General features: G+C 45.9%; 2 protein-coding genes across 12 annotated transcripts in view; one reads left to right on the top strand and one right to left on the bottom strand.

The window, feature by feature from the left end:
• The window catches only part of ABI1 (abl interactor 1), a 90,339-nt gene extending 83,718 nt beyond the window's left edge, over nucleotides 1–6,621 (bottom strand). For 7 of the 9 annotated variants that reach the window (XM_029077443.2, XM_007667765.3, XM_007667763.3 and 4 more), the window contains exon 1: nucleotides 6,371–6,596. In XM_029077443.2, the coding sequence (XP_028933276.1) occupies nucleotides 6,371–6,487 (117 nt within the window). In that variant the 5' untranslated portion in view covers nucleotides 6,488–6,596. Of the gene's footprint in view, nucleotides 1–6,370 lie in introns of all 9 variants that reach the window. The other 2 variants (XM_007667766.3, XM_001506809.5) reach the window with 1 other exon arrangement.
• Nucleotides 6,622–7,993: 1,372 nt separating this feature from the next.
• Nucleotides 7,994–15,051, top strand: part of ACBD5 (acyl-CoA binding domain containing 5) — a 37,108-nt gene continuing 30,050 nt past the window's right edge. For 2 of the 3 annotated variants that reach the window (XM_039913876.1, XM_029077739.2), the window contains exon 1: nucleotides 7,994–8,053. The gene's annotated coding sequence lies outside the window, so the exon portion shown is untranslated. Of the gene's footprint in view, nucleotides 8,087–15,051 lie in introns of all 3 variants that reach the window. The other variant, XM_016227441.3, reaches the window with a different exon arrangement.

Raw genomic sequence — 15,051 nt, 5'->3', positions numbered from 1 at the left:
AGATGAGCCGGGCAGCGGAGTGAAGAATAGACCGGAGCGGGGCGAGAGAGGAGGAAGGGAGGTCAGAGAGAAGGCTGACACAGTAGTCTAGCCGGGATATAACGAGAGCCCGTAACAGTAAGGTAGCCGTTTGGGTGGAGAGGAAAGGGCGAATCTTGGCGATACTGTAGAGGTGAAAATGGCAGGTCTTGGTAACGGACAGGATGTGTGGGGTGAACGAGAGAGACGAGTCAAGGATGACACCGAGATTGCGGGCCTGAGAGACAGGAAGGATGGTCGTGCCATCGACGGTGATAGAGAAGTATGGGAGAGGACCGGGTTTGGGAGGGAAGATGAGGAGCTTGAGAGTCATAGGTGTTCTTTCCTACAAATCAATACTAACACAGTAAGCCGGCCCCTGGAGGCCTAGGACCACATCTTCTTTCCACCCCACAGTATGAAAAAGAAAACACCAAGTTACTTGTACATTGTTTACCCCTATATGAAACCTCAACCTGCCCACATATCAGTTAATTTTGCTCATTCTTTTCCTTTGATCTTACCATCAATATATTTCATTTGTTTGAAGTATATCTCAAACTCCTTCCCATCCTCCCACCAGTCCTTTTCATTCCCTCTAGGTTATATTTTCTAAGTGCCTTGGAATGTCCAATACTAAGACTGCTCTTTAAGTAAAAGTTGAGAGACTAATGCAAATGGCAGGCAGAGCAGAGTCCTAGCTGCACATCAAAGAGCTGCTCCTCCCCATAATGCACTGTTAGCATTTACCAGAGATTGGAATCAGCTGAAGAAGGGCAGCAGGAAGTGGAAGAGCTTAAAAATATAATCTAAACCCTCTGATTGAAAGAATGTTTCGGCACTATAATTTAAGGGAACCTCATGAGTATCAATAATTGTAATTGTTTTTTACTGGGCAACTAGTTGGGGAACTGCACTGTACTAGACTAGAACAGCACAGAATAACAAAGTGACAAGTCCTCACCCACGAGTTGTTTTCATCCCTCTTTCTGACTGATCTCTTCCAGTCTCCCCCTCCATCATCATCATCATCCATTTCTCTTTATCTCTTGACTTTTTTACCCTCTCCCCGCCACCCCCCACCCGTTAGCCACTGTTTTCCCCTCAGGTGCTTGTGGACTGACCAGCTCTGCACACAGTAAGTGCTCAATAAATACCACTCACTGACTATTCATTTTTCCTTTCAATTCTCTTTTCCCAAGCCTCTTTGTCGTCATCTCAATTCAGGATCAAAAATTGGAACCAACTGAGCCAAAGTGCAAACTCAGTCTTTAGTGACAGGACAGACTAAAAATGACCCTCCCCCAATCCTGAGACCAATTTCAGAACTTGAAGAAAGTTAAGGAAGGGATTACAAGAAGGTCTCCTCAAGCCCTTGGGCCATAAACAGAATCCAGTTCCTTTCTTGGATTGATGAGAGGCTATTTTTAGCCATTCTCTCTTCCAGATGCAAAGAAAGAAGAGGACCCCTGGTTTCCTCTGTAGACCGTGGGAGAAGAAAATCAGGGGTTCCTCTTAAGAGCTACACAGCGGTTGATCTGCTGCAATCTGAGTTGCTTCACAACTCTTCCTTCCCCAAAACACAATCGGCTCTGAGCATTTAATGGATGCAGAACACTGAACTGAGGGAGAATGGAACAGAATTAGCAGACATGATCCCTTCCCTCAAGGAGCCTGTCCAGGGGGATCTCGTTGTGGGCAGGGAATGTGCCGTAATATTGTTGAGCTGTACTCTCCCAAGCACTCAGCACAGTGCTCTGCACACAGTAAGCGCTCAATAAATACGATTGATTGACTAAAATAAATTACAGATAACAGGTAGTAATACGAGTATTTAAATCCCCTAACCCCCAAATTGGACACTAGCCGCCCCAGCCCCTAGGCCACAAGGATTGCCCATCAGTTCTTGCTCCAGACCCAAAAAGGTGACAAGTCATTAGCAACTTGAGGGTCTCAACCTTTAGAACAGTGGAAAGGTGGTGGCTGTTTGGACTGTTGTTGGACTGAGACATGAGGAGCCTGGAAGCCTGCTTCTCTACCCACAGTGCCCCTTGGTTTTCATTCTACTTACCACGGTCCTGGTATTTCATGCTTTGGCATTTTTAATTTTTCATCTTTCCCTACATGTCTGTCCCCACCCCTCTCTCCTCAATTTATTCTGAGACTGTGAGCCTCTTGGAGACCAAAGATGCTGTTTAATTCTCCCCTGGGTGTTTTTCCCCGGTGCTGAGTACAACATTTTGCACAAAATATACCCTTAAATACTGTCACTACCGAATACTTTTCCTACTACATAAGCAAGAATACCACAGGAGGTTGTGAGGACTTAAGTGGGAGAGGTGAGAACAAAGTGCTGTGAGTTGTTTAGCTTGAAAGGAACAGAGAATGACAGCTGGGGTGCAGTGGGAGATGACAGTGGATAAGTAGGAGAAAGGGTGTTGTTTGTATGCTTCAAAGCCAACGGTCAGGAGTTTTAACTCGATGTGGAGGGGAATGGGCAATTATTGGAGCTTTCTGAGGTGTGGGGGAACATGTGCAGAATGATGTGCTAGAAAACTCATCTGGGTAATAGAAGGAAGTAGGGATCAGAGAGGGGAGAGCCTGGAGGTAGGGATACCTAAGAGGACGCTGACACAGGATTCAAGCCAGGCTACGACAAGTGCCTGCATCAGCACGGTGGCCATTTGAATGGAGAGGAAGGACCAGACTCTGGAAATTTGGTGGAGGAGGAAGTGACAGTAGTCAGTGGCAGACTAAATACAGGGGTTGAAAGAGAGGGAGAAGAGCGAATTAATCACATGTATTGAGTGCTTACTGTGTGTAGAGCACCGTACTAAGTGCCTGGGAGAGTACAATATAACAGAGTTGGTAGGCGCGTTCCCTGCCCTGAGTCAAGGAAAATGCCAAGGTTGCAGGCTTAAACTGTATTCACGCTGGCTCCCTTCCCAACCAGTGGATGACAGTTCAATTCTGGCACTCACCACAAAACCCAAGAGAATCATATATTGCTGCCCCTTTATGGTGAGAAATAGGAGGTCAATATTAAAATGTTTAGGGGAGCATATCCACTTTTTAACATTTTATTTCCAGCCTGCTTTAAGTACATTTACCAACTGTTGGATGATAAACAGCATTTGAGGGACCTTGAATTTTCAGAAGCATCAGCTAATCAGACCCAGAGATATTTCACTGCAAAATCTCTCAAATTCTGTCCATTCATAGAACCCCCATTGTATCACGGGTCACAGTGTGATCATGTGGCCGCAATGCGACTACAGTAATAATAACAATAATGCTGATGGCATTTGTTAAGCGCTATGTGCCAAGCATTGTTCAAAGCACTGGGGGGAGATACCAAGTAATCAGGTTGTCCCACAATGGGGCTCACAGTCTTAATCCCCATTTTACAGATGAGGTAACTGAGGCACAGAGAAGTGGAGTGACTTGCCTAAAGTCACATGGCTGAGAAGTGATGGAGGCAGGATTGGAACCCATGACCTCTGACTCCCAAGCCCGTGCTCATTCCACTGAGCCACACTGCTTCTCATGACTAACTACTAACACAAACCGGTCAGCAAGTTCAACCAAAGTTTTCCTCATCTTCTTTAAAAACTAACAAAGGATAATACTCACCTGTCACTCGCTGTTCCTTTCAAGCTAAGCAACTCATTGTGTCTTGTTCTCACCTCTCCTGCTTAAAGAGTCATAATTTCCTATAGCATTTATGCATAGATAGTAGGAAGAGTATTAACAGTATCTGTTAAGTGTATAGTCTGTGCAGAGCACTGTCCTGAGCACTGGGGAAAAATGCCCAGATGTGAATTATGTATGCCTTAAGAATCACCCTCCAGTTTGGAGATGATGCTGCCAAAAGTGAAACTGCATCCAGGAGTATAAGTGTCAGAGAGGCTCTCTTGCACACTTTGTCCATAAAAATACTTAACCTTTCATAGGTAAAAACCACAGCTTTTCCTCTTGGTATGTGAGGTAACCTCGTCCAATAGATTTATATAGCCCAGTATAATCATTTCATTTGCGGACGAGATTTATATAGTTCCCCTTAGCGCTGTACACTGTTAAAGAGGAAAAAAATTTCAAAAAAGAACCAAGAGAAATAAGTATGTCACTTACTAGTAAAGCTCATTAGTAAAGTTTAAGATTTCTTCGAAGTTGAACGAGACCAAATGCCTTTCCCCAGCCACACACACAAAAATAAACCACTAGACAGGTCAAAACATGCGGCAGCAGTTACCTAACCATTTACCCATCATATTTCCCAACATGTAAAACTAAATGATGTCTTTGAGAAGTACTTATCAGCCAACTTCTCAGGGTGGAGCAGGTGGCTACAGAGAAGAAAAGCAACTCCTTTAGCCTCACTTTGACATTTTTAAATCCTCACAACCTTAACTCCAACAGGTAAGTTAACCTGATTTCAGGAATCAATTTTAGCCAGGACTTACAAATAGATTAGCCCTAAAACTTTTCATAACATATAGGCAATTCTAACAATCACAAAGCTACTTTCCTTACTTGCAAGCTGCATGTTGTAAGAAGTGATAACTACAACATGCCAGCAATAGATGCAAAGGAGGGGTGGTAAAAAGAAAAATGGCTCTAAATGTAGAACACAACTTTGGCAGATGAACCGCTCCATAGACATTCAACAGGTTTTATTTTAGAAGTATTTTTTCTAATCTAAGAAGTCGATTATGATCTTAGAAAGTTTTAACTATGATTTCTCAAGTACTTGAATTGAAGAAGTGATTATAACCAAATGCAATATTCTTTAACTTGGCACAGAGATCTAAACCATGCTAACGTAACTTCATAAAGCAACCCCACCACTCCACATACACAAAAAAAAAAGAATACGGAAGAGCAGAGGACATGTACGGGTGAACAATAAAGAAAGGAAGTGTCTAACTAGAGGTTATCAACAGTGATACATCCTGCAGAAACAAGGGCTCTAAAAATATTTCTATAGTTTTGAATTATGAAGCAGCCCTACCCTCTCAAAGCACATATTTGCCATGCCAAACCACTACTCAATGGATTTCTTGCTACTGTAACATTAGCATAGAATGCTATCATCAATTGCTCATTTCCTCCGTTTAAAAATCTCCAGGTGAATTGCCAAAAAATGCCATTTATCTGGACTCGGTAAATCACACAAGACAATGATTTGCACGATGAAAGCGTTCAGGGATATATATTACGTTAGGTGAAATTCACGTTTTACATTTTCTAGTTCTGATTTCCCCCCCCTCCCTAACCACGATGGCTTTTCAAACCACGTTCTGTGCATCTAGAGTGGGAAGAGAGGGAGAGACCCCTGAAAATCGGCAATCAGCCATTACATCACCCTATTTCAAGTTACCGATGCATCCAGCACTTGAAGAACTTTGGGGGGAGCGGGGGTGCTTTTAAGAAGCCTTAAATACTCATCGATAAATCACCTTTTATTTTCCCGACGCTTGGGCAACCACCAACCGGGAGGGAAAAGAATGCGGGGCTGGGGGGAAACCCGGCGTGGAAATAAAAAATGGACCCACCAAATGATTTAAATGCTTCGACTGAAAACGTTTTGCCGTAAACTTCCCTCTAACGTCCCCTCCCCACCAACCCCTTCCTCTTGTCCCCAGGGAGGTCTGCGTGATGTGACTCATGACCGAAAAAAAAGGAAAAAAGACACACCCTCTGTGCTAAACTGACATAATCGTCCTCCACCCTGGCCCTTCCATCATTCACTCATTCATTCGACCGCATTTCCCGAGCGCTTACTGTGTGCGGAGCACTGTACTAAGCGCTTGGGATGGACAACTGGGCCACAATCCCTGCCCAACGACGGGTTCGCTGTCTAGAAGGGGGAGCCAGGCCGCAAAACAAGTAGTCAGGCGTCGAGAGCATAGCCAGGCGTCGAAACCATCTCTCCCCGACGCCCAGCACCCCCTCCCCTTTGGAATGCATTCATTCATTCGCACTGAGGGAGCGCTTACTATGTGCGAAGCGCTGTAGTCAGCGCTGGGAGTGCACTGCTCCGACCCCGACCCGGGGGGCAGGACCGGCTGGGAGGGGGGAAGGTCGGGGGGGATGGAGGGGGAAAAGGGGGATCCCTCGGGGGGCGGAGGGGCAGGCACGAGGGAGCCCCGGGGAGGAGGACGACGAGGAGAGGAGGGGGCGGCCGCGCTGGGGGCTCTGCTCTGTCTTGCAACACCCCCTGCCCACTTCCTGCCCCGGAGCTCTGCCTGCCATTAGCGCTCCTCCGAGCGCCGGCAGGGCCCAGGCTCAGGCCGAGGCCCAGGCCGGGCCTCCTCTTTTCCCTCCCCTCCTTCCCCTGCCGGCCCCTCACCTGGATGTAGTTGGTCTCACAGTAGTCCGCCACCCGGGTCAGGTTCTGGTAACTCTCTATGAGCGCCCTCTTGCCGGACGGGATCTCCTCATCTAGTAACATCTGCAGCTCTGCCATTTTCGCCCGCTCCGCATCGCTTCCTCCCGCGATCGGCGGCGGAGGCCACGGCGGCGCTTCCCAGCCCCGGATCCCACCCACCCGCCCGCCTTCTAAAATGGGACACCGCCTCTTCTTCTTCTTCTTCTTCTTCTTCTTCCCTCCGCCGCCGCCGCCTCTTCTTCCCTTTTCTCCTCCTCCTTCTCCGATTCCTCCCCACCCTCACCGCCTAACTCTCGCGACACGTGAGATTTCACCCCCCCCCGCGTTTCTCCCAGCGCTGCCTCCTGGGAGTTGTAGTCTCCCAGGCCGCCGGCCGGAGGCGCGCATGCGCACGGAGCCGCAAAAGTGGGAGTTGTAGTCGCCGAGGCCGGCGATGGGAGACGCGCATGCGCCAGGACCCGTAAACGTGGGAGTTGTAGTCTCCAAGGCCGGTGCCCGCAGGCGCGCATGCGCGTGGACTCGCAAAAGTGGGAATTGTAGTGTCCGAGGCCGGTGTCCGGAGGTGCGCATGCGTAGGACCCGTAAACGTGGGAGTTGTAGTCTCCGAGGCCGGTGTCCGGAGGCGCGCATGCGCCAGGACCCGTAATAGTGGGAGTTGTAGTCTCCGAGGCCGAGTTGTAGTCTCAGGCAAGTATGGACCTGGACCGAGCCGCAAAAGTGGGGGAAGAGGGAAGTGAAAAGGAGGGTAAAGGGGCAGAGGGAATGGGGAAGAGGTCTCTACGACAACGATGAGGGTATTTATCAATTTATAACTGTATGTTAAGCACCATGCTAAGTGCAGGGATAGGTAGAAGATAATCAGATTGGGCACATTCCCACTCCCACATGAAGCTCTCTTTTGTGTGTGTGTGTGGTATTTAAGTGCTTACTATGCGTCAGTCACTGTGCCATGATCTGTGGTAGATAATAATAATGTTGGCATTTACAAGTTAATCACGTCGGACAAGTCCCACATGGGGTTCACAGCCCTAAGGAGAAGGAAGGGCAGGTATTGAATCCCCATTCTGCAGTTAAGGAAACTGAGGCACAGGTCAGTCAAGAGACTTTCCGAGGTCACGCAACAGGTGGAGCCGGAATTAGAACCCGGGTCCTCTACTCCCAGGCCTGTGCTTTGTCAACTAGGCCACTCTCCTTTCCTAGGAGTTATTTTTAATAATACTAATGAGTTCCTACTCAAGGAGTACCCTCCTGGCAGCACCCTGCTGGTAGTGTGGCCATTTGCCTGGTTTAATAATGGGTAGTCCATTGTTTAGTTGATATGTCACTGGGTGCATCTGGTCCTATATTTTTATTCTAATTACCAGACTTCAACCGCCTCTGCTCCTGCCAACGATTTCCAAGGCAAAAAGTGCGGACCATTTTGACTGTGCAGAACACAGTGGCTCTAGGACAAGGGAAGGGGTCAGGGATCACCACGGCATCATGCTCTAGATTCTGCAGATTTCCAAAAAGACCCTTATTGAGTGTGTGTCCTTATGATACCAACTTGTTACATTTTATAACTTAAAGCACATCTATCACTTCCAGGTCAGCGAAGAAATATTCTCTCCAGAACTCTGCCATCTGTGACCACACTAGTACTTGGTGAGATATAATGGCAAACTCCCAGTTTCCCAGGTAATTAGGTGTAAAAATAGGTGGAGTCCTCTGGAGGCCAGAAGGTGGGAGGGTGGGGCAGAAAGAGTGACTTCGTTCTAAGGGTGTGGTTGTTCCCAGTCAGCCCTTATGTGGGTCTTGGGGGAATTGAACAGCTCTGAGCACTATTGATTGAACAAGTCACTTTGCTTTTCTAATGGTAGAGCCCTCGTTTTTCCTGTTTTGTTATTCCTGCCCTTTCCTTCTCCTCAACTGTTCATTCGATCATATATATTGAGCGCTTACTGTGTGCAGAGCACTGTCCTAAGCACTTGTTCTTTTACTACCAAAATGCCTACTGTTTCCCAGTTCCTGCGTTGCCTGTGAAGACTGGGTTTGAATGGCTAATGTTAATGTTCACTCAACAGTGGTACTGTATCTGCAGCAGATGAGGTCATGACAGCCATTAGTTGCTGAGATGAGCACAGAGAAATATTCAGCTGTGCATCACAGACCGGTGGTGGAATTCCCCAAATAAGAGTCATACACAAATAGATAACTGAGGGTATTAGTTTTACTCACTGAAGAGGCATTGGTATCTCTTGATGGAATGCTGGCATATGAATATAGGAATAGAGAAGGGAGCTGTAAAAGATACATTAAAATCTTCTTTCTTACCCAAATCAAAGCTCAATAGAGTCTTGCTGAACTTTGCTTTTGTGGTGCAAACTTAGAAAATTATATAATAGAAAAAAACCAATCACTGCATGAGGGAAATCTTATCAGTATTAGATGATAAGAACAGGAGTCAGGCAGAAAGCATTTATACATGAACTAGCCAGTTATGGAGTTGGCATAATAGGATTGAGCAAAACTGTATTTCCTGTTGAAGGGAAGGAAAAGCTCTTTCATCTTCAAAACAGTGACTTTCAGGAGCTGGATCCACAGTTGAGCAGTCACTAGCTTCATAGCCTCTCAGTTTTGCCCGGAGGCAAAAACCTCTGAAAACAAAGTGCTTTGCCACCATTATCAGGTTATTTACTTTCCCAAAAATAAAACTTGGAGGAAGAAAAAGAAAGTTCCTTTAAAGATGTGGACCAGCTCATCATGATAATATCAACATTTGGCAAGCTAATTGAAATAAATAATTTTAATGCCCAGGAGGATAGTGAAGAAATACGTTATTTTTACCATATGATATTGGGGTGGTAAATAACAAGTTAACTCCTCCTCAGTGTCAAGTAGAACACAACCTTCAGGAGTTATCTTCAGTCTTCTATACTTTTTCAGGGGATGTTTCCCAGCCAAAGCACTCTAAGATTACTCAGGTTAATTGCCACCATCATCCCATGACTTTTAACTCCTGGCATGAGAATCAGCAGGTGCTCTATCTAGTTCTGCCCTTTGATTAGAAAAATAACTGCCCGCCGAGGGTTTTTATATCCTCAGCTGGCCTTTCCTGGCTTCTCTGAATTGGATGTCACTTTGGCATTTCTCCTTAGCAGAAAAACCCCTGACTTCCTGTCATCCTTCTCTTTTGCCACTCTCCTGCTTTCAGCCAACTCGCTACATCCGAATGGGCAAATCGCAGCCTCCAGGATCCAGCCTAAATGATTCTCTCTGGCACATGGAGCGGGGATGGTGAAAGTGGCTGAACTTTAGTACACAACTGCTCCAAACTGGTTCCAAGCCTGCCACTGATGCACTTAGCAATCCTCAGGGCTGGGACGTGTGGAGGTTGCTGGGACCAGTAGTAGCCAGTTTGGAGTCATTGAGGGCAGAAGTGCAGCTGCTTTCTTCTTTCCGTACTTGTCTGTCACCAGTCCTCTCTCACCCTTCATTCTTAGACTGTGAGCCCCAGAGGACCCCCAGTGTTCTTTTCCAGCATTTAGCTCAGGGCTTTGCACATAGTAGGAATTTAACAAACTATTATTAGTACTATTAAGCCCGTCTCCACTTTTCACTGCCTGGTGATATGTACAACTTGAAGTAGGCCACTCACCAGGTACAAAAATTTCCCACTCCTGGCCTATGCACTCTCTTTTTATTGGTTATCTCAGGCAAGTATGGACCTGGAAGTCAGAAGGACACTGGGTTCTAGTCCTGGATCTGCCACTAGTCTGCTGTGTGGCCTTGGGCAAGTCACTTAACTTCTCTGTGCCTCAGTTACCTCATCTGTAAAATAGGGATTATGACTTTGAGCCCCATGTGGGACATAGACTGTGTGCAACTTTATTACCTTGTATCTACCCTACTGTTTAGAACAGTGTCTGGTACATGGTAAGCGCTTAATAAATATTATGTTAAAAAAAAAAGTAACCCTGGTGTCTTACCTGTCGCATGTTTCAAGGTGTATGGGAAACTGGAAATATGTAAATGATTTTCCCTATCGTTAGGTCTGCTTTTGTCCTTTAACAGCTTGGTGTTGGAGTTTCAGAACAGTTGAAAAGTGCAGTTCAGACCTTAGAGTACTAATAGCCCAAATGTATTTTTATGATGAGAAAGAGAATATTAACACCGAAAGGCTCAGCTTGCCTGCCACTGCTCCTGTTCAGAGATCCTCGTGGGGTTTTTGATTTATTTGACAATGCCTCTTATATAAAGCAATCCGAGAGATAAGGACTCAAATCAGACAGAACTTGAGTCTTGCTAGCTTGTTAGGAAAGGACGCAGTATTGGAGAGGAGTGGAGACACGTGCCCTCTGGTGTTAGGTGGGTGAAGAAAGCGAGGTTAACCAGTGTAGATCATAGAGTTGAAAGACCCAGCCCTCCACTGGTCAAGTCCACAGGCAGGGCCAGTTTAAAGCACTTGTTGATCCTCGACACATGAGTGGCCCAAGTTTATCGGCAGCATCAGACCACAATACCTACTGATGCTCTGTCCCCCACAATCGGAAGAGCTGGGGGTGTGTTATAGGCCTCAAGAATTACAGGAACTTGTTCCATAATCCCTAGCAGATAATGGACTTGGTGGCAAGCATCTCTGATGCCCCTGCTTCATCTGTATTGGGATGCAGCTATCCCTGCGGGTTAGTAGTTGAAATAGGAGACCCTCAGCCGAAGTGCCAAAGTTTGTCTTTTCCCCAGAGGACTTACACCCTCCCCTCCCCAGCACTTTCTGGGTGACCTTGGAGTGGGGTGGGAGAGAAGGGATGTTCATGAAATGAATCAGTCAATGATATTTGTTAAATGCTTACTATCTGCAGGTCTTAGAACTAAGCACTTGGCAGAGTACAATGCAACAGGGTTGGTAGACATGTTCCCTGTCCTCAATACGCTTGCACTCTAGTGGGGTAAACAGATACTAAAATAAATTACAGAGAGGGAAAGCAGTGGAATAAAAGGAAATGTTCACAAGTGCCATGGGGGTGGAGTAGGTATCAAAGTGCTGAGTGGGTAAAGACTTCATTTTTATGGTTTCAGTGGTATTTACTGAGCATCTACTGTGTGCAGAGCACTGTATTAAATGTTTGGGAGAGTACAGGATCAGACAATCAAATAAATGGTTCCCTCCCTCAAGGAGTTTGCAATGTAATGGAGGAGACAAACATACAATTATTTTCAAGAGTATACAAGGATAAAGAATCAATAAGTAGAGTATGTAGACTGGTAAATGTAAAAGTACTAAAGTTGGCTGTATATGAATAAATTTTAAAGGTGTCTATTGGATGATATACCCTTAGGTGGGGTATATTAATCAGGGAATGTTTCCTGAAGGTGGAGGGAACTTCAGGAGGCCCTCAGAGATGGGGAGAGCCATAGTCGGGCAGATTTAAAGGACAAAGGAGTTCCAGGCAGGAGGAAGGGTGGAAACAAGGGGTCTGAGGCTGAAGGCAGGAGAGCAGAGGAAGGCTCAGTAACGAAGCCAGTTTGGAAGAAGCAAAGAGCATGAGCAGTGACATTGTAAGTGAGGAGAGAGCAGAGAGCGATGAAGAGCCTTTAGGCTGGTGTTTGGGAATTTCTACTTGATCTTAAGAGAAATGGGTAGTTATTGGAGGCTTCTGAGGAGTGGAAAGATGTTTACTGAGTGATATTTTAGAAAGCCGACAACAAAATGTATTATAGACTGAAGAGGGGAGAAGTTGTCAAGATTTAGCAACAAACTGAATGTGACGGGTAAAATGCAGTGAGGAATCAAAGCTGACACAGTTTGGGATTAGGATTAGGAAGAGGAGAAGGAAGAGTGGGTTCAGAAGAGGAGGAGAAGGACAGAGGAGGAGCAGATTAGAAAGAGGAGGAGAAGCAGGCTAGGAAGTAGAGGAGGGGAAGGATTGGAGATTAGAAAGAGGACTGTGGGCTATAAGCTTGTTATAGGCAGGAAATGTGTCCACTAATTCTGTTGTATTGTACTCTCCCCAGCAATTAGTACAGTTCTCTGCATAAAGTAAAGCAGTTTAATAAATGCCATTGATCGATTAAGGGGGAAAAGGAGGAAGAGTAGAACATTGCTCTAGGGCCAATAAACAAACAAACAAGGCTGATTTCATACCTCTGAGTTCTCCTTGATGAGTGAAGAATCCTGCTTGCTGTGAGACCAGCCCAGTTGCCCCGAGTGCCTGCCATTTCCTGGCTAACAAGTGACTAGGTGAATTCAGCCATGAAAGGCATCCAAATGAAAAAGGTCTTGGAAATTTAAATGCTAAAACTTTCCTTCCTTTACGGGCTTGAGGCCTATAAATCAATCGATTTCTTCTCCCCACCACCATTCAAAGATATGATAGTGTTTGCATTAATCTTTCATTATATTATGATTTTAATAATTAATCCATATACCATTTAATCCAAGTAACTCATAGAAGTGGATCTTACTTTTTTATCTCAGTAATTGGATGAGAGGTTATGTCATAATGGAAAAAACTTATGCAGAGCATATTTAAATTTTCATTTGTCCATGAGGGCAAACTGATTTTTTTTTCCCCAAAATGGAATGATGGGGATAGAAAGTATGGGAGGAATTGTCATTCCTTATGCTGCAATCTATCAATGCCAGGGGGCCATGGACACTCTTTCCACTAGGAGGTGCTTCCTTTCCAGTGCTCCCTATGCTTCTAGTTCCTTTAGTGGGACTAATCACATTTTTTTTCTGAGCAGGATAGCTACAACGGTGATAATATTTTCTGGATTTGTATTGTGCTCGAGGCCATTTTCTCAGTGGGATACTATCATTTTTAGCTGTTTCTAATAACTGTGATTCTTCAAGCATGACAGGTGAGAAATAATGAGATGGTCTCTCTATTAGCCTTTGGCTGGGTCTCTTTACTAGCTCCCAGAGTGGCCATATGAAGTGTCCAGGAAGCAAGCCATCTGTTTCCAAATAAGCATAATCACACTCTCTTGCTCTATTATGCTGGAAGTTTTGCCTGAGGAGTCTAGACCTGCCCCTTGCAGATTCCTTTCCAATAAGAAGCAGCGTGGCTCAGTGGAAAAGCACGGGCTTTGGAGTCTGAGGTCATGGGTTCGAATCCTGGCTCTGCCCCTTGTCAGCTGTGTGACTGTGGGCAAGTCACTTAACTTCTCTGTGCCTCAGTTACCTCATCTGTAAAATGGGGATTAAGACTGTGAGCCCCCACGTGGGACAACCTGATTCCCTTGTGTCTACCCCAGCGCTTAGAACAGTGCTCTACACATAGTAAGCCCTTAACAAATAGCAACATTATCAGTAAGGCAGGGTTTCCACACTGCTTCGCACCCATGACCAGGGCTCAGCAAAAGTTATCTTAGATCTCAAGCCAAACAAAATATCCCTTGTTAGACACTCATTCAATAGTATTTATTGAGAGCTTACTATGTGCAGAGCACTGTACTAAGCACTTGGAATGTACAAATCGGCAACAGATAGACAGTCCTTGCCCACTGACAGTCTAATCGATGGTTGCAGGAGCATGTGCCATATCTGTGAATGTTTACAAAAATCCTCCAGAGTGTGGACAGTGCATCATGTGGACAGTAGAAACCAAAATATCCCCTTGCCTCTGAAAGAGCAAATATTTACAGTAGAACCCAAGTACAACAGTTAGATTTTCACCCACTGTCTTTTCCCTGTGAATTCCCCATTACATTCTCTTAGTGTCCCAACTTCCCCTGAGGAACCATTTTTAAAAAAAAAAGTATTTTTTTTAGTGCTTACTATGTGCCAGTCCCTGTCCCACAAAGGGCTCACAGTCTTAATGCCCATTTTACAGATGAGGTAACTGAGGCACACAGAAGTGAAGACTTGCCCAAGGTCACAGGGCAGACAAGTGGCACAGGCAGGATTAGACCCCAGGTTCTTCTGACTCCCAGGAAGCACACTGTGCTTCTAACTGATGGGTGGTGATGGAGTCTCCCGTTGAGAACATGGGGTTCATGAGGCTGCAGGGCCAAGAACCCAACCCCTGCCTTCCCGCCCCGCAGCGCTGTGTATATATGTTCACATCTATAATTCTATTTATATTGATGTCTGTTTACTTGTTTTGATTTCTGTCTCCCCTCTTCTGGACTGTAAGCCCGCTGTGGGCAGGGATTCTCTCTTCATTGCCGAATTGTACTTTCCAAGCGCATAGTACAATGCTGTGCACACAGTAAGTGCTCAATAAATACGACAATGAATGAACCAGTACGATTGAATAAATGAGGTAAGAGTGGCCCAGAGAAGTTAAGCGACTTGCCCAAGGTCACACAACAGACATGTGGCAGAGGTGGGATTAGAACGCAGGTCCTGTGACCACCCTAGGTCGGGGCTCTTCCACTAGGCCATGCTGCGTCTCCCTTCACGGGCGTGGCGGGGGGGAATGTGTGATGAGAAGCAGCGTGGCTCAGTGGAAACAGCTTGGGATTCAGAGGTCATGGGTTCTAACTCCAGCGCCGCCACTTATCAGCTGTGTGACTTTGGGCAAGTCACTTCACTTCTCTGTGCCCCAGTTACCTCATCTAGAAAATGGGGATTAAGACTGTGAACCCCACGTGGGACAACCTGATTACTTCGAATCCCCGCCGCCCAGCGCACATAGTAGCACACAGAGCACTTG

Source organism: Ornithorhynchus anatinus, chromosome 13 (genome assembly GCF_004115215.2).
Source record: "Ornithorhynchus anatinus isolate Pmale09 chromosome 13, mOrnAna1.pri.v4, whole genome shotgun sequence".
Taxonomy (NCBI): Eukaryota; Metazoa; Chordata; class Mammalia; order Monotremata; family Ornithorhynchidae; genus Ornithorhynchus; species Ornithorhynchus anatinus.
The sequence above is the reverse complement of the archived record's forward strand: the minus strand, read 5'-3'. Positions and strand labels throughout refer to the sequence as shown.